At 44.7% G+C, this 27691-nt stretch overlaps 1 protein-coding gene across 4 annotated transcripts in view; it reads left to right on the top strand.

Annotated features, from left to right (window-relative positions):
• LOC106560245 (E3 ubiquitin-protein ligase SH3RF1) overlaps window positions 1-27691 on the top strand; it is a 63005-nt gene that overhangs the window by 4838 nt on the left and 30476 nt on the right. For 3 of the 4 annotated variants that reach the window (XM_014122902.2, XM_014122904.2, XM_014122903.2), the window contains exon 3: window positions 17831-17893. The exons of the other annotated variant lie outside the window; for it this stretch is intronic. In XM_014122902.2, the coding sequence (XP_013978377.2) occupies window positions 17831-17893 (63 nt within the window). The remainder of the gene's footprint in view (window positions 1-17830; window positions 17894-27691) is intronic. 4 annotated transcript variants of the gene reach the window in all.

Consider the following 27691-nt stretch of genomic DNA (forward strand, 5'->3'; position numbering starts at 1 on the left):
AGCATGCTTCAGTTCAGCTGGCAGCTATCCAAAATCGGCTAGGTGAACCAAATGAGCGTGCTCGCATAAAAGACCTTCGTATGAGAAATAAGCGGCAATAGTACTGTTTGTCCGTTTTGAGATGCCGTGGCCACTATACACTTCCTCAGAATAGTATGAATCTGTAAATCATTTTGACGTTTTAGCAGAGGAGATCTTAGGTCGCGGAATTTTACATCTAACTAACATGTTTGGTGCAGTATTCCTCAATAAAGAAATGTGCATGAAAACGAGTAGTCTCTCGTTGAATGACAACAAAGACATGACTAAAGAATCCCTACTGTTGACCAATCACCAAGGAAGGGGCGTAGACTTCAGCTACCGACTTTGGCTTGCCTCAAGAAATTTTTCGGTGTGCCCCAACATCCCGAAAAACTCTCACGAAGTCCAAAACTAACAAAATGTTGTCATAGTATATGCACAAACTCTTCTGAACGGTTTGGTCTTGGAAGCATGCGGACGCTTTAAGCCCCTGCCTAGAGCACGCACACACCACACAAATACACGCTGGGTGACATTCAAAACCACTGTTTTTGTGAGGGTACGCCAAATGTCTTCAAAGCACATTCAGCGTAATTTCCCAGCATACCCCTGCTATAGCATGTGGTGTCCTTGTGAAGTCTTCTGCAGTCCCTCCCAGGGCATCTTACCATACAGAGAGAGATGAATGGGAGGGTAATGCAGGTGGAATATGTCAAAACATGAAAGGCCAAGATCAAAGCGTTGGCTGTCTGGGTAGTAGCCCGGTCTGATCCCTCCCTGCCTGCCCGCACAGTGCGTCCAGGAGTGCTGGACCTTGGGGACCCTTTGCCTTGCTGCCCCTGCTTGGCTCTCCTCCTATTGGACTCAGTCATCTACCACACAAACTCCCTCGCTCAATCTCTCCTATTGTCCTCAGTCTCGCCTTCTGTTGTTGTTATGTGTCCCTCAGTCTTTGAACTGGCCCCTCCAGATCGGTTCTCCTGTCCAACTCTCCCTCCAATTCTTATCTGGACCAAAGAATGGATGGGGGGGTGGAGCCTGGCAGACAGATGCACAACAGGGTTTTGTTTCTGCTTTCCTCTGATCTGACTGACACAGGCGTCAGGAGTGTCTCGGGGAGAGGTGTGTGTTTGGGGGGTAGGGATGCAGCTAGTGGCAGACAGAAGTTTAGGAAAGAATGCTATGGAAAAGGGTCCCTCCCTCCCCTGGCCCTGCCTTGTCACAGTGTAACAGAAGTCACAGTTGTGTGACACCGTGGCCCTAGCGTGCCTGATGAGGTGGAATAAAGGAGCAGGGCAGGCAGCCTCAGTGAAAAGCTGTGTGACTGGAGGTTAGCTCTGTCTCTCAGATTACTGGGATATTTTGTCCTCCTGGTTTTATGTTGATTCATACTAGAACAATCTTAGTTTTCCATCTTCCCACAAGTTTAGATGAAATAGAAGTCTTTATCATGTGATGTGGGCAAAATCCATTGTAAGTGTGGGTCAGGGTTCAGAGGTCATGGCGGTGTGGGGTCGCAACCAGCAGAAACGGATGAAAAGAACATGCTCATTAACACAGAGAAAGCACACGATGGGGAGAGAGTGGTTCTCCTGGATGGCTTTCATTTGCAATTTAGTCTTAGAAATGATTCAACATAAAGGTTAGGCTAGTTTTAAAACGGAATAGTTTAGACTACGTGATGATTAGTCCTTTTGTCAGCAATAAATTGACCAGGTTTCTTCAAACTGACAACAGACTAGTAGAATAATTAAGTGCAATTGGAACATGTCTCTCTCAATAATAGATCTGGAATTGTTCTACAGCTGGTGTCATTGTCACAGGTACACTTTTGATGGGACATTAGCCTTGTGTGAAACCTAGCACGTACATCTGTAGAGGAGGTTATTTGACAACCTGCTCAATGGAAAATGTTGATTAACGACACCGGGGAAGGGCTGCGTGAGGTCATGAGCTGGACCTCCTGTCGTGTGTGTTGAGTGGAGAGCTGCAGCAGTATCCTTTTTAACTGAAGCTCTGGGGGGGGGGGAATAAGGCTGTTGTTTCCTCTGTAGTAATGAGGCCTTAGACAGAGGGGGAGTTGTACTATTTCTTTATTTTCTCTTCTCTATTTCTGATCCGCATATCTCCCTGAAATGACTTCAAAAGGAAAACTCATTCATTTAGCTGCTTCCTATTGGATGTAGCTCCAAGTCCAATTTCCTGTTCCCTGTTAGAAGTAGCTTAGTATTTCTGTGTAAAGTAGCTTTTTTCCATCTTTGTTTTGTATTTGTTTTCTTCCTCCATTCTTTGGAGTAAATTTTTTTATAGAATGGAGGAATGTTGTTTACTGCTATGTCCTGGTGTAAAAGTGTCTCATTAAATTCCAGTGCTCCTCCCTGCGTCTGAGGCCGATGAGTCGCGCTGTTGGCCCTCTTTGATGACGACGTTGTTGGCGGCGTTTCCTGCTGGCTGTCTGGCTGACCTCGGCATGTGTGATGGAACCCCCTCATTACACCCCCACTCTGCCCACACACTGGCAAATGCATACTTACTGCTCTCCGCTGGGAACGATTGAACCGGCCCTATACCTTTCTCTCCTTCCATGGGTAAATTTGTTAAATTCACTTTTTTGACAGCACCGCTTTTGATTTGAATGTAACCTTCTATCCATATTTGCCTATTGTAGAAGTGCCAAAACATTCTAGAGATAAAGATGCTCAAAATTGACCCATTTTGTTCATACACCACCATACCGTAAGAATAGATAAACGGTTGAGGTTGATATCATTTAAAAGTTTACAAACAGGGTTCTCAAGCTATTTAATCATTTCTGGGGAAAAAAACAGCTTAAATTACTATTTTTTTCATGTTCATTAACATTACCAGTTAAAAGTTTTAGAATACCTTCACATTCAAGGTTTTTCTTTATTTGTAGTATTTCATACATTGTAGAATAATAGTGAAGACATCAACACTATGAAATAGCACATATGGAAGCATGTAGTAACCAAATAAGTATTAAACAAATCTAAATATATTTTTGTATTTGAAATTCTTCAAATAGCCACCCTTTGCCTTGATGACAGCTTTGCACACACTTGGCATTCTCTCAACCAGCTTCACCTGGAATGCTTTTCCAACATTCTTGAATGAGTTCCCACATGCTGAGCACTTGTTTGATGCGTTTCCTTCACTCTGCATTCTGACTCATCCCAAACCATCTAAATTTGGTTGAGGTCGGGAGATTGTGGAGGCCAAGTCATCTGATGCAGCACTCCATCTCTCCCCTTACACAGCCTGGAGGTGTATTTTGGGTTATTGTCCTGTTGAAAAACAAATGATAGTCCCACTAAGCACAAACCAGATGGCATGGCGTATCGCTGCAGAATGCTGTGGTAGCCATGTGAGTTAACTGCCTTGAATTCAAAATAAATCAGTGTCACTAGCAAAGCACCCCCACACCATAACACCACCTCCATGCTTTATGGTGAGAACATTTTCGAACATACACATTTGGAGAATTCTGGGTCTTCCATTCCTGTAGCGGTCCTCATGAGAGTCAGTTTCATCATAGTGCTTGATGGTTTTTTTGACTGCACTTGAAGAAACTTTAAAAGTTCTTGAAATGTTCTGTATTGACTGAGCTTCATGTCTTAAAGTAATGATGTACTGTCATTTCTCTTTGCTTATTTGAGCTGCTCTTGCCATAATATGGACTTGATCTTTTACCAAATAGGGCTATGTTCTGTATACCCCTCTTACCTTAACACAACATAACTAATTGGCTCAAATGCATTAAGAAGGAAAGAAATTCCACAAATTCACTTAACAAGGCTGTTAATTGAAATGCATTCCAGGTGACTACCTCATGAAGCCGGTTGAGAGAATGCCAAGAGTGTGCAAAGCTGTCAAGGCAAAGGGTGGCTCTTTTGAAGAATCGCAAATTAAATATATTTTGATTTGTTTAACACTTTTGCTTACTACATGATTCCATATGTGTTATTTCATAGTTTTGATATCTAAACTATTATTCTACAATGTAGAAAATAGTAAAAATAAAGAAAAACCCTTGAATGAGTAGGTGTTCTAAAACTTTGACTGGTAGTGTATGTTGTAGCTTAGACCCTATTTTACATAATCTGAGGTGTTTTTATTGTGCCCACCATCGGTTGAGACACAACATGCTCTTGAGTACAGGGTGGGTTGCATGTTTTGGCTGATAAATGTAGTTTAATGGGAATAAAATAGAAACATCAACTTTAAAATAGTACCACAAAGATGGTTGGAGGTCCACACATCAGAAAATGTTGACTTGAATGGGAATATCAGTTTTAAATTATACTGTCAAGCCTAAACTACAACAGGGAATGGGGATACCTAATCAGTTGCACAACTGAATGCATTCAACTGAAATGTCTTATGCATTTAACCAACCCCCTCTCAATCATATGTGAATATGAAAAAAGGAGTTTACGCGTTTTTAGATCATTGATGTTAGATTTAAAAATGGCAATTTTTTTATTAAAAAAAAATTGAGCTTTTAAATGATATCAAACTCAAACGTTTGTTTTTTCCAGTGATGAAGATGGATGTCTCATGGTATGATATGCAAAATGGGTAAACTTTGAGCAGCTCTATCTCCTGAATGTTTTGTCCAAAAAGTCATTTTCTGACCACTTTCCATGGGCAAGTATGTATTGAAGGTTTCGTTCAAATCAAAAGGGATGCTGTCAAAAAGTGATTTAATTGAAATGGATTTACCCCCTTCTCGTTCTTTCACACATTGCCTTACCCTATCCTGACCCCAACCCTCTGCTCTCCTGTGAGTTTCCCATGGAAGTCCAGAGGGAGCTGGGAGGGTTTTGATCATCCACCTGATGTCTGTCTTTGTGAAACCCTCACCATCTCTTATTTCATGTCTCTAAGGAGCCCATCCTTTCTGCTAAGTGGCTTCTTCTGCCTCTCCATCTGATCTCTCTCTCATATCTAGCTGGAGCCTGTGCCCATCTCCCTTTCCTTCTGGCTGTAGCCTGAAAAGGTTAATGAGATTGGCCAATCAATACCAGTCTAGTGAGACAGCACTGCTCACATTCTGGCACGAGCAAACACTTAGCCTAGACTTTGGCTGTACTGTGAGTGCTGTGTGTGTATGCTCGTTGTCACGGCATTATGTGTGGGTCTACGTGTTGCCCATGCTGGTTATGCTATGGGAATGACTATGTCCCGCTCTGGGGTTGACATAATTCCAGGGGAGCGGATCAAAAGACTTAATAATAAGATTAAGGCGTAGCTATGGTTACTACCTCCTTTATAAGGCAGTATCGGTCCCTTGGTGAGGGGGGTGTGTGGGTTTGGGATTTTGAGAATGTTTTCACCTCAGACACGTAAGGCGAATTAAATCTCAGGTTTTTTTCTCCATTTGAGTCTATCTCCCCAGACAGAACGGTGTGTTTGTGTTAATGTGTGTCTGATCTTTTTATCTGCCTCCCCAGACATACCTTAGAAGCTGTGTGTGTTCAGACAGACCTGAAAAGCTGTGTTTTCAGACATCTGAGTGTGTGTGTGTGTGTGTGGGGGGAATGGCACAGGGAGTCGCAGGTTTCTGTTTTCCTTCTAAACACTGGGCCTGTCTGGTCTCGTCCACACTGCTTTTGTGTTGTTCCTGTGTGTGTGTTCTGCGTCTTTGTTGTGAAGTTTACAAGCTGTTTGAACTTTGGGTTATGCTCTGATATGAGGTGGCTGTACATTAAGGTTTTAGCAGTGTGTCGATAAGCCCGGCAGGCAGAAAGGAATCAGGAAGGCAGGAATCAAAGGCATCCGGCAGAAGGGAATCATCCGGAATTAATCAGGCAGAGAGGTAGGCAACCAGGCAGACACAGGCAACCAGGCAGGCGCCTTAGCAGCTGTTGCCCTCAGGGCAGAGTCACCTGCACCTTCTGCCTCCTGTCCTGACAGATTGACTCTCATATTCATGAGGGGGCGAGGCAGCCATCTTTACTTTCAGGTATGTAACGGATAATCAACGAGGGGCTTTGCGTTCTATGGAAAAGAATGCATGACGTGGTAGGTGTGTCCCATGTCGTTAGCGGTGTGGCACTAACATTCCATGAAGTTGCACTATTTTCCAGAGAATGCATAGAGCCCTGAGTTGATTATACCGCTTATACCAAGGCTATATTTGCTGATAGAAATGTGTTCATCATCCACTGAAGTAGCTATCAAGTTTACTAGAAAGCTACTGTAGTTGCCTTGGTAACCAAACAGACTTGCTAGCTTAGCTAACTAACCAAACCATCAGTCCTCATACAGTAGCTTGCTATTATGAAAATCGAATTCAACAATGCCAATGATTTCAATTCGACTTTTGCTTTCAAAAGGAAATTAAACCGCTCATTATAGGGGAATAATGCACTCTCTAGCATGTCCTTCTAGCCAATCAGAATTGAGTATTCAACAGTGCCATGGTATAATGTAATGTAAGGTGTGAAGCTTCTTATATTTATTTGCATTACAACAACAACTGTGTGGAATATATAGACTGTGATCTGTCACAATTCAGTGTGTGTGTTCTGTTGTCTGTGAAGGTGTGGTGTGAATGTTGATCCTGTGTAAGACTAGACTCTGGGTGGCCTAAACTCAACCCCCCTTCTGACTAGGGATACCACATTAGTTGAATAACCGTGTAACTGACTGTTTTGGATGAAGACTGGATGAAAATAAAATAATCTTCAACCGTTTAAATAGGCCTACATTTATTTTAGAATTTATTTTTATTAACTTTATTTTCATGTAGATAAACTTTACCTAATAGCGGGAGTTTTTACTAACCTATTATTTTTCTAACTTTCTACATCCCCTTTAACATTCCTTTGATTCTGGAGCAGCTAATTTCTAGATGTGTTGGGATGTAGAGAGCGATAGTCCATGGCACTTCGGTAATAAAAATGTTGATGTGTGGACTTCCTTTTAAAGAAAGCACATTTTCATTGCTTGCTAGTAAGTAAATTGATATTAATTTTAAAAATGTTGGATGTGTCTGACTTCATGAATTATTCAACAGCAGTCGACAAGGTTGTTCTGGCTCTGAGGCCTATAATGCGCTAATATTGTGTCAAATGGACAATGCGCCAATCCTCCAACCTGGCATGGTATAATTTCATACAGAAGATTTTTTTTTTCTTATAGAATAATCAATGCTGATCAGGCCCTGTCCTAACCGATATGCCGCCCTAGGGCGAGACCCATTAAATTGTCGCCCTCCTATTAGCACAAAGTAGAATAGTAGCCTTGGCTATACAGTGTCGGCCCACAATGCACTTGTACGAATGCCCATGTGGTAGCCTACTGTATGTAAAACAGGCACTTTTTACAGTTAATCTCTTTCATTTGGTTACATACATTTCTGTTAATGCATGTATTAATTACAGTAATTTACCCTTCTCATTCTCGGAGTGGAAACGTTTGCAGAGTTCAAAACCTGCTACACTTGTGAGAAACAAGTTTTGATTTATTTCATAGCATTTAGGCGCTCCATGTGACCAATGAACATGTCTGGTTTCTCTGTCCTGTTAATGTTTGAGTGTGTGCACCTGAGCATGCATAAAGTACTTGGCCTGTTTCTCACAAATGTGAAATGTAGGGAAGTGCCCAGCTGGGCTTCTCAGTATTTTTTCTTTTTTTCTTCACCTCACACAGTGTCAAAGAAGTCTTGTTTTTTTTACACCCGTTCAAATGTTAATAATTCCTCACAGTATTAGAAAAATCCTGATTCCGTATGTTATTTCATAGTTTTATTCTACAATGTAGAGAATAGTAAAAAATAAAGAAAAACCATTGAACGAGTAGGTGTCCAAACTTTTGACTGCTATCTTTATTTTGACTCCATTAATGTTGTCAATAGAAAACTGTGACAGCTCCTCTCCAACCAAGCATTTCTTCATTTGTTGATGCATTTTTATAAATAATAGCCTAATTAATTGTTACCTCCCAGTTTTTGCCCCCACCCCCTTTCCCCATCGGACTTTGTTTGAATGGTTTTGTGCGTAGAAATAGGATCTGTATGAAAAAGATTATATGCAGAAAAGCGACATGGTAGGCATATCTTTATTTGAATAATGGCCTAATAATGAATTGTTACCTCCCCGCTTTTGACCCCCACCCCCCTGGCCAATTACTGATAACTCAAATTCCAAGACCATTACAGCCCTAGCGCTGAGACACTCACACCTGTGATGACCAACTAAACACTCTCTTCCAACAACCAGCTCTATAGAGTAGCTGTGTGTGCGTGTGTGTGGTCCAACCACAGAGACTTCCTGATTTAGATACTTACTCCATGAGTTTGTTAGTGTCTTAAGCACACACCACAGCGGACATCTGGTTATTCAGCCTTGGGTTGATCATAATCCCTGTCCCGCTTGACCTCTGACCCTGTGTTGTAATTGGTGGCCTGTGATTGGTTGACCATGGCCCATTGGCAGGCTGGCTGGCATGTTAAGTGTCCATTACCTATCCCCAGGGCTGATTCATGGTGGTGGGAGTTTAGTTTTCAGTTTGACCTCTGGCCCATTACTTCCACCGTGGAAGAGGTGTGTGTGTGTGTGCCCACCTCTGAGGATTTTGATACAGATGCATGGTCCATCCTCTGAAAAGGATGGATAGGCAGGAAAGCAGCCACACTTCTTCCACCCACTCCCTTTTTGCTCGCTCTTCCTTCAGATCTGGTGGGAGCGCTGAGTTTCAGGTTGACGTTGTAGAAGGGAATGTGTCATATACAAGAATACTCTCTTAACCTCTGACCTGTCTCCTCTCCGCACCATGTCACACACACAGGTTTGTTTTTCTATCCTTGTGGGGACCAAAAAAAGGATTCCCATTCAAAACCTTACTTTCACGAACCCTAATTCTAACAAGAGCCCAACCGATATTTATCCGTTCACTGATTATTATCAGCCTATTTTGACCTTTTACCGCAATATCGGTATCGGCTGATAATTCCACCAATATTCAATAAATGGAATGTAAAAAGGGAATCTCATGCTTATCTGAACACTTCTCATGTCATTGATGTCACAATGTGAAATCTACATTTGAAGCATAGGTATTGTGCAATTGCTATTTTGGATGGCAATTTATGAGAATTCAGTGTGGGAAAATGACTTTCATTTCCTCACTAAAACAATATATCAGCAGATGTATCGGTAAGTTTTGTCCTCAAAAGAATTGGTATTGGACCCCAAAAAAAGTGATTGGGCTCTAATTCTAACCCGAATTGTAACCCTAACACCTAAGCCTAAAGTAGCCTTTTTCCTTGTGGGGACTGGCAAATGGTCCACACTTTTCCTTTTTTTTACTATCCTTGTGAGGACTTCTGGTCCCCACATGGATAGTAAAACCAAACACACAGTAGTATGTTTTGGCTTGATAGGAACAGTCTGATCCTGGTCCCAGTGGAGCTTTGACCCTTGGCCTGTGTGATAGTTGTTGATGTCACATCCAGTCAGTGTCCCAGTGCTCTGAGGATGGAGATGGGGAATAGCATTGGAAACCCTGTGAGATGAAACCAAACGATCTCTCTCTGTTGCTCTTTATCAGCCAATGGTTGAGTCATTTGATCAGCTCCTACTGGTTCTACTCCAATATTTCAGCTGCTCTCAGCACATACCTCGACAGTCCTATGATTATTTGATATCGCATCTGTTTCCCACAGAGCCACGGAGATGAAGTGTGGTGTGTGTGTGTGTGTGTGTGTACGTACCCAGTATGAGGGAGTCAGTGAAAGAGAGAGCCAGTGTTCTCACTTTCCATGCTTGGGGCCTCCTGACAGTGTGTGATTTAATTATTGAAGTTGACTTGAAGAGGAGAGCTGTTGAGGACTGAGAGGGGGCTCTAGTAGTTGTTGGTTTCTCTGCCTCTCTCACACACACGTTCTCGCTCTCTTACACACACACACACACACACACACACGCCGACTCTTTCTGACTCTGGTCAGGGTGGCGGAGAGAATCAACCTAGGCACACCTGAGTAATATGTCACACACACGATTCTCCCAGGTGGGCTGACGAGATATGTTTAGTGTTCGGTGTCTTGTTTGTTTTGGTGACTCAGACTGATGTACACCCACACCAGGGTTTCCATTAGCCGGTAAATGCCAGCTTTTTTTCTCTTTCTTTCTTTTTTTTCCTTTTTTTTAAATGCATGAAAAGCCGATAAATAAAATTGTTACCCGGCCAAATTGTCCAAAAATAAAATATAAATCCATTGCAAAATAATGTTTTTTTTATTCATTGATGGACATATCAGTAAATGTGCTCCAACTTCAAAGTCAAATATACTTCATATGCCAATAAATCCCCAAGCTGCTTGGAAATCAGTGTTGTGTGTTTCCATGTTTTACTCGAGGTCCTCAGCTAACTGTACCCAGGCTGGGCAAAATTGGCAAAGATTGTTTATTCCTATTTCCAGTGTGCCTGTCGAGAGGGGATTCTTTCTCAAACAGATTTAAGACAGCCTCAAGATCGCTCCTTCCTGTGGACAAATTAAGAAGGCTGTTGCGCATCACAAGCTGCTCCAAGAGTTGGGAAGTTTTGACTTCCGAACAGCAGCGGCTCACTTTGAACAGGCCACAGTCCACCGCAAACGCAAGTCAATTAGAGGTTAATTAATTGTGTTCGTCAAGCCCGGTCCTCAACATATGCTTGCCATGTATAGTATAAAGATTTAGAACGATTGATAAACATTAGAGTAATGTGTGTTATGCACAATTGGTGCATTTCAGTCACGCTTATTCAGTAGCACTTGGAAACGGAACATTGTTACCAACTATTCACATCGGAGAGTTACAATGTTGCAATCACTAGGCAGCCATCTGCCTATTATAGGAAACAGTTATCAATAAGTCACATATATCACACATGACACGAGTCACAACCCCAAGATAGTTCAAATGAAAATAAACATACCATTTAACATCATCCAGTAGAACTGTAAAAAGAGAATTTGTGCTTTCATACAGTAAATGCATGGTGCAGGCCTTGTTTCACAGGAACTTTGTAAAATGTTGTTTATTTACATATCTAATTTGATTGTCCAACATCAGTTTTATACTTTTTTTTTTCTCTTTCATTTTTGTGGCTGCCTAGTGTGTCCTCTTTCCACTGCTGTGGTGCTGAATCGCAGAAGGAAGGGGGAGTCGGGCGGGCCGGCCTGGTCATGGCTAGAAGGGATCCAGCTTTTGTCAAATTAATGTAAAAGGTTGAATTTATTTGCATTTTAGCTAACCCATTTCCTAACCTTAACCTAGTTCTCCTGACCTGCTACGGAAAGTCAAATCTGACGTTAATTTGACAATCTGGATCCCTTCTAGCCATGACCGGCTGGCCATGGTGTTCGTAGACAGCCATGTTTTTAAATTTATTAGGCCTAATTTAAGTTAGAGGCCTAGATTGTATTTGAAAACAGCTGTTTTATTTATTAATACATGTTCATACAAATAGCCGATAGGACAAGTTGTTTGCAAATTATATTATACAAATTGCACTGTTTTATTGCACTGTAGGCGACTTGTTCTTCTAGGCAATTTTTTCTTTGTTTTAAATTATATTCAGTTATGATTTATAGCAGGGATGAAGACTCAACGGGCAATGTTTTGCTTTTCAATACAACCTGTCATGTTGTTTAAGAACATCGTCCTACTTAATTTTATTACAACTTTACAGGTCAATTTCTATTCTGTTTAAATTAATTACAATAATCGAAATGTGATTTTGAGCACCGTGGGTGGAAGCCTAAATGCGTTACGCACCCAATGCATATGGATGTCTGGTAAATTAAAGTCTTGCATGACCCACACCAGAGTTTCCATTAGGAAAATGTGACACCAGACATTTTACCAGCAGCATTTTCAGTTACCGGACATTTTGAGAGATTGAGAAATTTCCCAGGCCCATATGCATTGGGTGTGTAACCTGATTATGGTGTCCACCCACGGTGCTAAGAATCACATTTAGATTATGGTAATTCATTTTAACAGAACATGCAAGTCGAGGATGCAATGACGTGTGTCATTCTTACCGAATTCTGATGCACACTTTTTGAAGATAATCAATCAATCAATCAATCAATCAAATTTATTTATAAAGCCCTTCTTACATCAGCTGATATCTCAAAGTGCTGTACAGAATCCCAGCCTAAAACCCCAAACAGCAAGCAATGCAGGTGTAGAAGCACGGTGGCTAGGAAAAACTCCCTACAAAGGCCAGAACCTAGGAAGAAACCGAGAGGCTGTGCCAGGTGGAGATTATAACAGAACATGGCCAAGATGTTCAAATGTTCATAGATCACCAGCAGGGTCAAATAATAATAATCACAGTGGTTGTTGAGGGTGCAACAGGTTAGCACCTCAGGAGTAAATGCCAGTTGGCTTTTCATAGCCGATCATTGAGAGTATCTCTACCGCTCCTGCTGTCTCTAGAGAGTTGAATACAGCAGGTCTGGGACATCATAGCACGTCCGGTGAACAGTTCAGGGTTCCAGGCAGAACAGTTGAAACTGGAGCAGCAGCACAGCCAGGTGGCCTGGGGACAGCAAGGAGTCATCAGGCCATGTAGTCCTGAGGCATGGTCCTAGGGCTCAGGTCCTCCGAGAGAAAGAATTAGAGAGAGCATTCTTAAATTCACACAGGACACCGGATAAGACAGGAGAAATACTCCAGATATAACAGACTGACCCTAGCCCCCCGACACATACTACTGCAGCAAAAATACTGGAGGCTGAGACAGGAGTGGTCAGGAGACACTGTGGCCCCGTTCCCACGATACCCCCGGACAGGGCCAATAGAATAGGTAAACAGTCCACATTTACTTTTCTTCAGCAACCAAGATGCGTAACGAACAACAAAATCAATCTACTATCCCCCATACTAGGAAGTTGATCTATTCTATTGGTCAGCTTGTCAAGAAAGAAATAGCCTTTTCCAAACAGACTCTGGGACAGTTGTGGGAGGATGGATCCCAAATTCATACAACTGGTATGCCTAGGCTACATAAACTTTTAACGTTAAAAAGAAATGAGTCTGCAACAGATCAAAACATTTTTGCTTACAGTGTTGATAAACTATTTCTTCACATTACGTTGCACATGTGAGTGGTTTCATGTGACAGAGATCAAAGTATCCGTTAGAAATTTTGAAAGATGAGATTTAATATGCAACAACTAGCATGTGTTGCTAATATGAATAGGATTGTGCCTTTGGCTACTGGAAAATTAAATAAAGTTTATTTAAAATGATTGCCTCTGCATATGGCCTGATTTTGGCTAGGATACTTGGAAGTAAGGTAAGACCTGCCTCATATGTAAAGAAAAAAAACGTTGAGGTTTCAAACGATTGTTTTCTAAATGCAATACTGCCTCCAGCTCATTGCAAAGTGGTGTGTGACGTGCCGATAAAGCCTGTGTTCTGGTGCCTGTGCATTTTCTGTTTGAGATGCTGTAGCAGCTGCTCTCACGCGGTCTGACAGATTTTCCGGTCAAAGGCTTTCTGTATGCTGTACAGTACGTGTGACAAATAAGATGCATAACGAATATACTGTACACGTGCCAATTTAATTATGCTACTTAACCTATAGACCGATAAGCATAACTATTGAAATTAGGGATGCACGATATATCGGTGACGATATCGGAATTGGCCGACATCTGCTTGATGTCTAGTTTAATGCTGATGTGCAAAACTGTTGTGAACACTGAGGTGCATACCTATATAACATGGGTGCATGAAGTAATGACGCCACGTAAAATGTTGTGCAACGCAGCATTCCTAACCTAGCCCACAATATCTGCTGTGTGGATCGAGCAGTCAACAAGTCGAGCAGTCATTTGAAAGAGTAAGAAAATGTCACTGAGACAACTCAAAGGCGAAGTCCATTAAAGCCAAGATAATGGAATTCATTGCCCTTGAAAATCAACTGTTCTCTGTTGTTGGTGATGTTGCTTTTGCGACTGGATGAGCACCGGTACACACTAACATTAGAAAGTGTGGTATTGTTCAGATGTTTCCCTACCGGAGTTACACAGTAATAGCGTCACTGCTATTAGCTTCACGACTGACATTTGGACCAGCGATATCAGCCCCATGAGCATGCTTAGTCTGACAGCACAGTGAGTTGACGAGGATTTCGTACTGGGGAAAGTCGTATTTCATGCTCATGAATGTGCTGGTTGTCATACCGTTGCTGCCATTTCAATGGTATTTGAGAACATGTTTGAAACTTGGAAACATGAACACACTCCTAGCTCCATTCCAACAACTGACTGGAGAAATAAGCTCATCAACTGCTCCTGTCATGGCATTGAAACACCTGCTCAACAAAACTGCCCACACAAGCTGTGAACAAGCTATTCGGTGGCATTCTCTCTTTACTGTGTCGCCACCATACTCGATGCTAGGTACAAGGACCGCTACTTCATCGCAGACAAGAAACAGGGTTTACATGAAATGTTACATACACAGCTGGATAAGATGGAAACACACAGTGACAGTGCGCACCAAGGAAGAGAGGCCACGGACAGACAGAGCTGAAACATCACTGCTTGACGAAATCCTGGTTGGGAATGAAACAACTGAACAAATGAACAACAAAACAGCACAGCAAGTGAAATAGGTTTTGATGATGTTTTACTGGTAATGGGGAAAAATGCCAACAAAATAACTTTTTGGTGTGTGTGAGACCTTTTTAACAAGGCAAGTCAGTTAAGAACAAACTCTTATTTACAATGACGGCCAAACCCGGACGACGCTGGGCCAACTGGGCGCCGCCCTATGGGACTCCCGATCACGGCTGGATGTGATACAGCCTGGATTCGAACCAGGGACTGTAGTGACGCTTCTTGCACTGAGATGCAGTGCCTTAGACCGCTGTGTGTGTGTGTGTGTGTGTGTGTTAACTATTTAACTGTACTAGAATGCTTAAGGCCGCAAAAACTGTAATATCGGTTATCGGTTTTTCTTTGGCAAGAAAAATATCGGTATCGGCCCAAAAAAATGTCATATTGGTGCATCACAAATTCAAATGGATTTACATCGACTGATATTAGCATAAATTAATAGGCTAAAAATCATTATTTTGAAATGTGACTTTTTCTTTTTCTCCAGGACAATTGGCCGACAGCAATTATATTTATTGGTCAAAAGCAAACCATTACTGGGTAACAGAAACCCTGACCCACACCCACACAGGTGCAGGGAGACCCATGTCTCTACTCTGTAACCATGCAGTCAGTGCAGTGTTAACATCTAAGCCAGGTGTCACAGTCCAGGTGTATTGATATTGTGTGTGGTATGTATGTGAGCTGGGCTCTGAGCTACTGATAATGGCAGGGTGGGTACCTCATTAGCTCCTACTGTGTCTCACTGCCTCATGACTTCTGGAGCCAGAAACACACAGCCCCTCCTAGTCCCTTCTCAGCGCCAGCCAGACCATAATGTCATTAGGGGGGGCTGATCAGTAACCACAGCAACCAGGGAGTGTTGTGGTGTGGGCCTCAACAGAACAGGAGCCCTTCCCTCCCTGCCTGGCTGTTGTTTTTCTGACCTGACGCCTTCAGTCTGATAAGCTGATAATGGGAGGGCTGGCTGCTCTACAGAGACTCAGGCCAGTCTGGACCAACCCAACCTCTACACATATTTACCCACAAAAACAACAGTTTTGTTGTTTCCCATACTTCAAGATTTAAGACATGACTTCAGGAGACTCAGTCATGGTCTTGGTAGACTGGACAGACTGGGGTCACGTCTAGTAAGGGGGTTGCATAAGCTGGTGGACAGGTCTGCCAAAGCCAATCCACTCTGGAGGAAAACAAGTGTATAGTAAAGTGGTCTGTCTATGCTGAGCTCCTGAACAGCCTGTCCCTTGCTCTCTGGCTCCGTGGCTCCAGCTCTCTGCCAGCATTCATCAGAGAAGAAAAGCTAGCAGTTAGATGTTAGGTCTGAGCTGTGGGTGTTTGGGGAAGAACACTGCAAACAAGACACACACACACACACACACTCCCATACTGAATTGCATGGGCGGACACACACACACACACTTTCTCGCAGAATGGTGAATGATGGACATAGCTGTGATGGTCTTTGAGAGGGGGAACCGATGCAGCATTTGTGAACTGGCCCTTTTTCACGACTGCGTCAATACGCTGTCTTTGTTTGTCCACTGTAGAGGTGTCCAAATACCAGCCAATGCAAACAACCGTTCAGCTGCCCACTGTTTCCTTTCTGCCCCCAAAGTCTGATGCCCACTTGTCTGAGACCCAAGAGGTCAAACTCCGGCTTAAAGGCCACTGGTCTGAAACCACCAGGGCCAACCCATGACCTAAAGTCCAAACAATGTTCATTGCTCATGGCCCATCAGTGCCAACTGACAGCCCTGTAATCAGAAGAAGGAAGAGAAATTGCCTGGAGTGAATTTTAACTATGTTGGTATGTCTCTAGTCTAGGTACTGTGAATTCAGGATCTGGGGAGCTGCTGTCTGCCTGGCAAATGATCCAATCCTTAAACCATTAACCCTCTGTGCCACTACCCCACACAGGGCTAAATCAGTCCAGTCTGACCCAGCAGGACAGGAACAGCTGGCTCTGCCTCAGTCTGAATGGCTGGCTGGCTGACTGGAACAAAAGCCTGCAGACATATCGCTCCCTTCTAAGAGCCGGCAGTGGAGGGGAGTGGAGAGATCTGAAGAGGCGCTTAATATTCAGCTCATACCAAGCCGCACTCGATAGACTGATAACTGTGACATTTGTAGTAATCCCCCAGTATTCATCCTAATCTCTATTTATGCTAAAGCCTCTGTCCGCTCATTCTAGATTGGGAGATTCCTATTTCCTCTCTTGTATCTGAATAGGCATTAAACTCATGGATGGAAACATGATATTAAACACCCACTGACATCCTTCTGACCTCTGTGGTTCCAAAGGGGGCCAATAGGCTGACCTCTGTGGGAGAGGGCAAAAGAGGGAGGCTGAGCAGAAAAGAGCCCTGTGGAGAGGGAGAAGTGAACTGACGAGAGAGGAGTTGAATGTATGGATGTTGAGCTTCTCGGGGCCGGACTAATAGCCTGCTCCGCTCTTCATCTCTCTCAGCCCGTCACCAAACACTCATGACCCCAGCCTTTTCTCCTTCAGTCTGGAGCAGCACGACTCATCCCATTTAACATACCTCCCCCTCAGCCAGAGCAAGATGGACTGGGAGAAGAGGAGAGTGGGAGGAGAGAGAAGTGACAGCGGAGGAGTTGTTTTAGAATCATTGCTTTTAGTGACTGCGTGGCCAAGCTGGCCCGGTGAAAGATATCTGTGGTGGATTAGTGAAAGAACCTGTATTGTACCCTCACTCTTTCACTCTCTTTCTTGCCCCACTGCAGGCAGGGATGTGAAGGGAACAGATTTCTGGTTGTTTGTCCTAGCTTTCCCAGCTGTTCCTGCTGCATTAGATTAGTCCTGGCTGGAAGGGTCTGCTGGGCCACCCTGTCTCTACATGTTTCTGTGTCTTTCTGGCTCATGTTGGAGTGGAGGTTCTGTCAGTCCCATCAAACGCCATCACATTGACACTCCTATCTCAGTGTTCCCCTCTCTCTCTTTCTCTCTCCCTCTCTCTCGTCTCTCGCTCCCTCTATTCCTCCTCTCTCTCTCTCCATCTTCCTCTAGTCCATCTGTCTTTTGGTCATGCTTCTTCCCTCTCCTCAGTGTAATGTGAGTTGGCTCTTTCCCGTGTGAGAGACAGTCTTAAAGCATAGTCAGTGTATGAACTGGCACAGAGATGGAGAGTTCTGTGCTTTCAGGTCTGTGTGATCCCGGGCCACCCAGAACCAGCCTTCAACGCTGGAACGGGGCCAATCAGCCAGGTAAAGGCTAGACACGCACGCACGACACGCACGCTCACATGCACACTCACAGCGAGTCTGCACACATGTATTGCACACACATGCTCACGTAAAATGGCACCTTCATTACACACACACACCCAGCCACTCACAGCTTTATGAAAACCGTATGGCTGAGTGCGCTGTTGCCATAAGTCTTTCATAAACCCAGACCCCTTTCCTGGCAAACTGGTGTCTTTTTTATGACTAATCTGTAGCTTACTAAATGCTCTTGCCTCAGCAATGTCTTAGTTGTACTTCCATGTGTTTAAAGTTTTTATAGGTTTTTCCCCTCTTTTAAAGTGAATTCTGAATGTAGCCTAGTTCCTGGTTTAGGCCTACACATGGCTCCCTCATGGACCCTCTGTGTCCAGACTCCATTAGAGGCCGCGTTGATCATAGCCAATGACTGCAATTCCCAGGAGCCCCCACACTGCAGCCCAGGGCCAGTGGACAGGCCGTAAAGGGAGAATTTGTTGGCGTCAACGAGTGGTTACTCCTGAGGTGTGTGTTTATAACTGGCACTCAGAGGAGGGGAAGCAATGCCTCTTGGTATGTGTATTAGTCTGGATGAGGAAGCCCTATAGTGACCTGATGTAGGGATAGGAGGAGGAACAGGAAGATCTACAGTGCCAATAATACACAGAGCCAGTAGTAGAGTTGCCTGAGAGGACTCGTGAGAAGTTCATGTGTGAGCCAGAGCTCCGTCTGGCCTCCACACCCCTGTCTGTCTGCCTCCTCTCTCTCTCACTGTAAGTAGTGAAGACTTCCAACAAGAACACAAAGGAAGCTAAACTAAGGGTTTATTTGAAAACTCCTCATGTTAGAAGACGTGCATCTGTTCACTCCGATATTGGGTGTTACTTGAGCAATAAGGCACGAGGGGGTATGGTATATGGCCAATATACCACGGCTAAGGGCTGTTCTCGCAACGAGAAATGTTTTGTCATACCTGTTGTTTACTGTCTGATATACCACAGCTGTCAGCCAATCAGCATTCAAGGTTTGAACTACCCAGTTTATAATGTTGCTTTTACCACTCTGACTTCAGCACTGCCCCGCTGACTTTGAATGACTCTTTCACAAGATTCAGTACATTGTCAATAGACCCATAAACAGTCCCAGAAAAGGCACGCAGAGACGGGTTGCCTTAGAAACCAGTAGTTGGAAGTTAGCCTTTGTCTCAGTGTTGGTTCCATGCGAGAGGGGGGCAGGAGTAGGAGCAGTAGCACTAGGTAGCTGCTCTCTCTAGCTCAATGAACAGACCAGTTTGAGGTAGATTCGGCTCAGTCTGAACAACTTTTAACAGGACTCAGATAACCTTTAGAGGACTCAGGCAGGAGTAGTAAGTATATTTCTGGGTGAAAATCACCCTGTAACATGTCACTCAACCTCTCTCCTGATACTCATTTCCTCTGTCTCCATATGTCCTGACTGAGTCTGGCTCAAATCAACCTATACATCATACCACCTCCTCTCTTCAAACTAGTTCATTCTTTCCTTGACTGTCCCTAGTCCTGTCCCTGCATATGACAGGCACACAGTCCGAAGCCCCCAGGATTGTGTGTACAGGGAGGGAACAGGGAAGGCTGTTGTCTCCCAGTGGTCATAAACGAGACCATTAGGAACCAATTTAAAGTAATGGCGCTCTAATGAAAACAAGATTGCTCCTGCCCCTCGAATTCCACACTTCCCCAATGTGTCACTCCCTTCGTGTGCTTTCTCAACACTAGGGTAGTCTGAGCAGTACACACTGACATGTTGATGAAGACAGAATGCCATGTTTTGGTCAGAACACAATACTGTTCCCTCTCCAGGAATGTCTGTGATGTCTCTGGGTTGGGGTGGGGGCAGGCAGATGCAGACGTCCCCCCCTGTGGCTGTAGGGTCGGCCGCCTGCCTGCCTGTCCCCCACCCCCTGCTGAGTCTCTAGGGGTCTTCATATGGGAGCCCTAGCCCACGGGGGAGAGACAGGAGGCCTGGCTGGAAATGAAGACATGCTGTCTGGAAGAAGAACCACTCTACTGTCATCCTCAATCTTCCAGACTGGAGATTTCTTGGCCAAGGCCTGCCTATAGACTCCAATGGCCATCTATGACAGCTTCAAACAGTAGGCTTGCTCTTACTGGGTAGAGTAGCTGTGTGGATGAGCAGCACACATTCTCTTCATAATCTATTACTGTACATATAAATCATGCCAGATGGCAGGTTCATAACCTATGATTGCTCAGTTAAAATTGCAGTTTATTTGTGTGTTTCTAGTGCTGCTGTCGTCACTGGCGGCTAGGATATGGTTAGGGTTAGTCTAGTCCACAGGCTGTGACCTAAGCTTACCCTGTCTGTCTTGCTGTGTGTCTGTGTGCATTGTGTATTTGTGTTATCTGTTTGCTCGCTGGTTGTTGACATTTGGCGGTGCTGTAGAGTGAACAGTGTTGTAATTCTGTTATGATCCGATGCTGTGGAACTTAAGTAAACACTATTACAGCCAAATCCCCTTGGCACTCCACTTCTGTCTAATTGCATTATCTCTGATGAAGGTAGGATTATACACACCATCTGATGCCATGCAATATTGCCTTACACACAGCCTGTTACTATTGTTATTGTGCGCGCACACAATTTAGAGAGTGGCTGAGATTCCCATGTAGGTGTGCATTGTGGATCAAAATAGTGTGTTGTGTAGTCAGCTTCTCATGCATGATGTGGAAATGTGTGTACTTGTATTGATCAGTCATAGTGCACACACTGTGGGTCTGTGACGTGTATTGTCTAATCATGTGCTTAAATCTATAACCAGGACAGAAGTGATTAGTTGTGGCTTGTAGTCAGATTCTCATTAGACGTGCTCTGTCTGTCTTACAGAGTTATGCCGCTGAATGATGACTTCCATTTAAACGTTTCTTTCAGAGCAGCTGTTTATGTGGGCTAGGGAGGGAGGGAGAGAGCTGTAATTAAAGCCTTAGTATCTATACGGAACAAAAATATAAATGGAACATGCAACAATTTCAACAATTTTACGGAGTTACAGTTCATATAAGGAAATCAGTCAATTGAAATTAATTACGCCCTAATCTATGGATTTCACATGCCTGGGCAGGGGCCCACCCACTGGGGAGCCAGGCCCAGCCAATCAGAAAGAGTTTTTTTGCCACAAAAGGGCTTTATTACAGACAGAAATACTCTGTTTCATCTGCTGTCCGGATGGCTGGTCTCAGACGATCTCACTGGTGAAGAAGCCGGATGTGGAGGTCCTGGGCTGGCGTGGTTACACGTGCTCTGCGGTTGTGAGGCCTGCGGTTGTGAGGCCGGTTGGACGTACCGCCATATTCTCTAAATTGACGTTGTAGCCAGCTTATGGTAGAGAAATGAACATTCAATTCTCTGGCAACAGCTCTGGTGGACATTCCTGTAGTCAGCATGCCAATTGCATGCTCCCTCAACACTTGAGACATTTGTGGCATTGTGTTGTGACAAAACTACACAATTTAGAGTGGCCTTTTATTGTCCCCAGCACAAGGTGCACCTTTGTAATCATGCTGTTAAATCAGATTCTTAATATGCCAGACCTGTCAGGTGGGTAGATTATCTTGGCAAAGGAGAAATGCTCACTAACAGGGATGTTAACAAATTTGTACACAAGATTTGAGAGAAATATGTTTTTTTGTGCGTATAGAACATTTCTGGGATCATTTATTTCAACACATGAAACATAGGATCAACACTTTAATGTTGGGTTTATATTATAGATCTCCATCTCATTGCTGGGAAGGGATGTGATCTGGGCCCGGCCACCTCAACACAACACATTGGTGGGAGGTGACATGGCTTTATCTGTGGGAGTGGAGAGGCTGAGCTGCGGCAAGGAGGGAAGATGTCCCTTAATGCAGTCTGTTCTGTCTGCCTCGCTCTCTGGGTGAGGGGAAAAGCCATAAAAACACTGGCACAGTGACTCTCATTCTGGAAAGAGACTAGCTGGATTGTACCATATGTGTGGGGTTGGATGGAGGATACTCTCTCTCTTTTATAAACAAGCAGGCACTGGCAGAGACTGGTACATTGAGAAACCCAGTAGTGTGTCTCTCCTAGTGTTGAGGGATTCGTGCAGTTTGCATTATGTGAGTTGAATGCTGTAACAACACAGAATAAAGCAATGAATAAAAGTCCCATGATGGTAGTGACTGCCTAATACTGCTTATCACTTATTAACCATCATTTATTCACATTACTTTAATACAATATTTCAGTTTTCTGTATTACATTTATTTTATTTGATGACTTTATTTAATTCCGGGTCATCATCTCATCTCTAGAGCTGCTGCTGTCTGACAAAAACAAAATGTTATTAGTTCTTCAGAGTAAATAAGGCATACTTTGACTCCTGAGTACCAACTATCAATCACTTAGATCAGGTATTTTCAGGTATTTTCATACCTTGTGAAGCAACTGCTCTATCTCTCTCGATTATGCATTCTTCTCTTTTACGTAGCAGGTGTCAAAGAAACACACAACGGACAATGGATTATGGCCATTGTAGTTAATTACCATGTTTTCTGTGCTAAACTAAGTAGAAAATTGGCTTGTTGGAAACTACAACTGTGGGGTGGGGAGCTGACCTCGAGGTGTTTGGGACTGGACTGAAGCCTGGATTCAACTCATGCATGTTGGTCCAGTTCAGACACATCTGCATAGTTTCCATGGTTGCAAACCGGAAACACCCACCCCCCTCCTCCCCCCCTCCTTTTCCATCTCATTCATACAGACCAACTCTTCCATTCAGAAGCCCACTCCCTCTCTTCAACCCCCCCACCGTCTCTCTTTCTCCACTCTGTCTCTCTCTCTCTCCCTCTGTTAAGCTGGGTGAAACAGGGAAATGTAAATCTGCTGACAGCCCCTCTTGTGTGAGGCCAGAAGAGGGGTATGTAGGGGAAAACACTCCTGGACTGCAGAGCAATGGGCTTGTGAGGAGATTATAGTCAATTCACTGAGTGTAGTTCTGGTTCTGTTGTGTAGTGCCGTGTCTAGAGCACTGCATTTGGACCATTGTTGAACAAACAGCCATGTCATAAAAATGAGGCTACCTGAATTGTACAGTCCGATTGTACAAATGTTCATATCAGTCCTGCTTTTCAAATCAAATTTATTTATAAAGCCCTTCTTACATCAGCTGATATCTCAGTGCTGTACAGAAACCCAGCCTAAAACCCCAAACAGCAAGCAATGCAGGTGTAGAAGCACAGTGGCTAGGAAGAACTCCCTAGAAAGGCCAAAACCTAGGAAGAAACCTAGAGAGGAACCAGGCTATGAGGGGTGGCCAGTCCTCTTCTGGCTGTGCCGGGTGGAGATTATAACAGCACATGGCCAAGATGTTCAAATGTTCATAAATGACCAGCATGGTCAAATAATAATAATCACAGGGGTTGTCGAAGGTGCAACAGGTCAGCACCTCAGGAGTAAATGTCAGTTGGCTTTTCATAGCCAATCATTGAGAGTATCTCTACCGCTCCTGCTGTCTTAGGAGAGTTGAAAACAGCAGGTCTGGGACAGGTAGCACGTCCAGTGAACAGGTCACGGTTCCATAGCCACAGGCAGAACAGTTTAAACTGGAGCAGCAGCACGGCCAGGTGGACTGGGGACAGCAAGGTGTCATCAGGCCAGGTAGTCCTGAGGCATGGTCCTAGGGCTCAGGTCCTCCGAGAGAGAGAAAGAGAGAATTAGAGAGAGCATACTTAAATTCAAACAGGACACCGGATAAGACCGGAGAAATATTCCAGATATAACAGACTGACCTTAGCCCCCCGACACATAAACTACTGCAGCATAAATACTGGAGGCTGAGACAGGAGGGGTCAGCTTTTGGATCTCCTCCCCCTCTTCTGCAGAACCTGATGTGCTTTTACATCACAATGTACATCACTAATGTGCTTTTACATCACAATGTACATCACAATGTACATCACTAATGTGCTTTTACATCACAATGCTCCCTGACAGCACAGGGCCAGGCTGACTCAAAGACCTGCTTTCCCCTCAGAGACCAGTTCTAGAGCAGCAGCAGCGTGCTGGCTGAGGGGGCTGCCTGCCCCGCTCATCAATTCTTTCTCCCCCAGGCCCCCTCACACCCCCACCTCACAGCCCTGGCCATCCTGTGCAGCGTGTGATTGGCTGTGAGGCCCAGGCCAAGTCCAGGCAGGGCTGTGTGATTGTGTGCAGCGGGTGATGTCACCCTGGCTCAGCTTCACAGCTCTGTGTTCTGTACTCTCATTCTACTCTCAGCCGCTAAACGCTTCGTTAGCCTTTAACAAGACTGCAGCGCCTGCCAGCTCTAAACACTTCCGTCTCGCGCGCTCTCTCTCTCTCTCTCTCTGCCGCCTCGCTCTCGCTCGCGTGCGCTCTCTCTCTCTCTCTGCCGCCTCTCTCTCTCTCTCTCTCTGCCGCCTCTCTCTCTCTCTGCCGCTCTCTCTCTCTCTCTCTCTCTCTCTCTGCCGCCTCTCTCTCTCTCTCTCTCTCTGCCGCCTCTCTCTCTGCCGCCTCTCTCTCTCTCTCTCTCTGCCGACTCTCTCTCTGCCGCCTCTCTCTCTCTCTCTCTCTCTGCCGCCTCTCTCTCTCTCTCTGCCGCCTCTCTCTCTGCCGCCTCTCTCTCTGCCGCCTCTCTCTCTGCCGCCTCTCTCTCTGCCGCCTCTCTCTCTGCCGCCTCTCTCTCTGCCGCCTCTCTCTCTGCCGCCTCTCTCTCTGCCGCCTCGCTCTCTGCCGCCTCGCTCTCTGCCGCCTCGCTCTCTGCCGCCTCGCTCTCTGCCGCCTCTCTCGCTCTCTGCCGCCTCTCTCGCTCTCTGCCGCCTCTCTCGCTCTCTGCCGCCTCTCTCTCTCGCTCTCTGCCGCCTCTCTCTCTCGCTCTCTGCCGCCTCTCTCTCGCTCTCTGCCGCCTCTCTCTCGCTCTCTGCCGCCTCGCGCGCTCGGTCTGTCTGCCTGCCGCCTCGCGCTGAGCTCTCGCTCTGTCCCAGACCCTCATTTTCCTTATTTCTCTTTACCTCTGACTATCTTTCTCCCTGATATCTGGTTAATTTCATCTGTCAGTGCTCAGATTGACGCTGTCGGTAGTATTTGTGTTTCTGAGCACTATCAAAGGCCTCTAACAGAGTAGAGGGAGGGATGTGAGGGGGTAGAGGCTTTTTGGATTGGTGCCGCCCTCTTGGACAGCCATCTTGAATGGGGTTCATTGAGCCTTCCCGTCCCCTCTGTGTTGTCACCCCTGAATGGTCCTTTCAGGGCTCCAGACTAGCGAGTCGAGACCACCTAACCTTCCTCAGGGAGAGAACTGGGCCAGGTCTGGGGCATTTAGACTTCTGTATTACACAGACAGACATGCATACATACAGTGAGCCAGCCAAGCTCATCACACTGATCCTGTACTATAATAGACTTTCTCATTTAAAAAGCCACCCAACAAGACCCATTCAGTGTCACACACATTCAGATAAACCAAATAACTTCACAGATCTTCATTGTAAAGGGATTCAACCCTGTTTCCCATGCTTGTTCAATGAACCATAAACAATTAATCAACATGCACCTGTGGAACGGTCGTTAAGACACTAACAGCTTACAGACGTTAGGCAATTAAGGTCACAGTTATGAAAACTTAGGACACTAAAGAGGCCTTTCTACTGACTCTGAACAACACCAAAAGAAAGATGCCCAGGGTCCCTGCTCATTTGCGTGAACGTGCCTTAGGCATGCTGCAATGAGGACTGCAGATGTGGCCAGGGAAATAAATTGTAATGTCCGTACTGTGAGACGCCTAAGATAGCGCTACAGGGAGACAAACGGACAGCTGATCGTCCTCGCAGTGGCAGACCACATGTAACAACACCTGCACAGGATCGGTACATCCGAACATCACACCTGCGGGACAGGTACAGGATGGCAACAACAACTGTCCGAGTTACACCAGGAATGCACAATCCCTCCATCAGTGCTCAGACTGTCTGCAATAGGCTGAGAGAGGCTGGACTGAGGGCATGTAGGCCTGTTGTAAGGCAGGTCCTCACCAGACATCACCGGCAACAACGTCGTCTATGGGCACAAACCCACCGTCGCTGGACCAGACAGGACTGGCAAAAAGTGCTCTTCACTGACGAGTCGCGGTTTTGTCTCACCAGGTGGATGGTCGGATTCACGTTTATCGTCGAAGGAATGAATGTTACACCGAGGCCTGTAGTCTGGAGTGGGATCGATGTGGAGGGTCCGTCATGGTCTGGGGCGGTGTGTCACAGCATCATCGGACTGAGCTTGTTGTCATTGCAGGCAATCTCAACGCTGTGCGTTACAGGGAAGACGTCCTCCTCTCTCATGTGGTTACCTTCCTGCAGGCTCATCCTGACATGACCCTCCAGCATGACAATGCCACCAGCCATACTGCTCGTTCTGTGCGTGATTTCCTGCAAGACAGGAATGTCAGTGTTCTGCCATTGTCAGCGAAGAGCCTGGATCTCAATCCCATTGAGTACATCTGGGACTGTTGGATCGGAGGGTGAGGGCTAGGGCCATTACCCCCCAGAAATGTCCGGGAACTTGCAGGTGCCTTGGTGGAAGAGTGGGGTAACATCTCACAGCAAGAACTGGCAAATCTGGTGCAGTCCATGAGGAGGAGATGCACTGCAGTACTTAATGCAGCTGGTGGCCACACCAGATACTGGCTGTTACTTTTTGATGTTGACCCCCCCTTTGTTCAGGGACACATTATTCCATTTCTGTTAGTCACATGTCTGTGGAACTTGTTCAGTTTGTCTGTTGAATCTTATGTTCATACAAATATTTACACATGTTAAGTTTGCTGAAAGACGTTTCTTTTTTTGCCGAGTTTACATGTCGGATAGAAATGTCATGACAGGCCTGATGGAAACAGCAAATTTGTCAGTAAACTTTCCAAATGTTGACAAAACAAAATACGCTAGACAAGGTGGGATCTTTTTGTCTAAAATTGAATTATGCAATAAATGGCAGTGGAAACACTTTTATGCCCAAATATTGACATAGTAACCATTTCGGAAAAAAACTTGGAGTCACTCAATGGTATGTTCTGTGTCCCTCCCACTACAACTCAGGAAACCGTACACTTTATTAGGCACCAGGTGAAATGAGATATGATGAACTTCACAGGGTGGTGAAAGTGCACAGTGATCTTGATGCTCCTTTCCAATAAATATTATTTGTCGTTCGCAAATAAAAATAATCTTGCTCTTTTGTCCATAATATTCTCATCATGTAGGCTATACTGCACTGTATATGCAAGCTGTTGGCTAGAGCGCATGTGCCAAGACCAGAGTGGGCACATTCACTATATAATGCAAAAATATTGGTCACAAAACCATGAGTAGAGTTGAAAATGCGATGGAAACCCATTTAACTTGTATTTTTATTCGTACATGGGAATTTAACTGCAGAAGTAATTTTTATGTGCCCTACGTCACGCACAGCCTTTTCGCTTCAACAAGTCAATTTGATGGAAATGCATCTCTGATTGTAAATGTGCATACCACCAGAGATGTGTTACCATCAAATTCACTTATTGCAGATAAAAAGCTGTGCGTGATGACGTAGTGCACATAAAAATTACTTTTGCGGTTTCTCGCTTAATTCATTTTAGAATATTCGCATGAAAATCTGTTGCCAATTAGATGGAAACCAAGCTATTGATGCACATTTAGTTTACTCCTTGTTTTGGGAATGCAGTTTACTTTTCTCTTGTTTCTGCATGTTCCCATAACAAGTAGGCTTTCACAC

The sequence above is a fragment of the Salmo salar genome, chromosome ssa10 (genome assembly GCF_905237065.1).
Source record: "Salmo salar chromosome ssa10, Ssal_v3.1, whole genome shotgun sequence".
Lineage (NCBI taxonomy): Eukaryota > Metazoa > Chordata > Actinopteri > Salmoniformes > Salmonidae > Salmo > Salmo salar.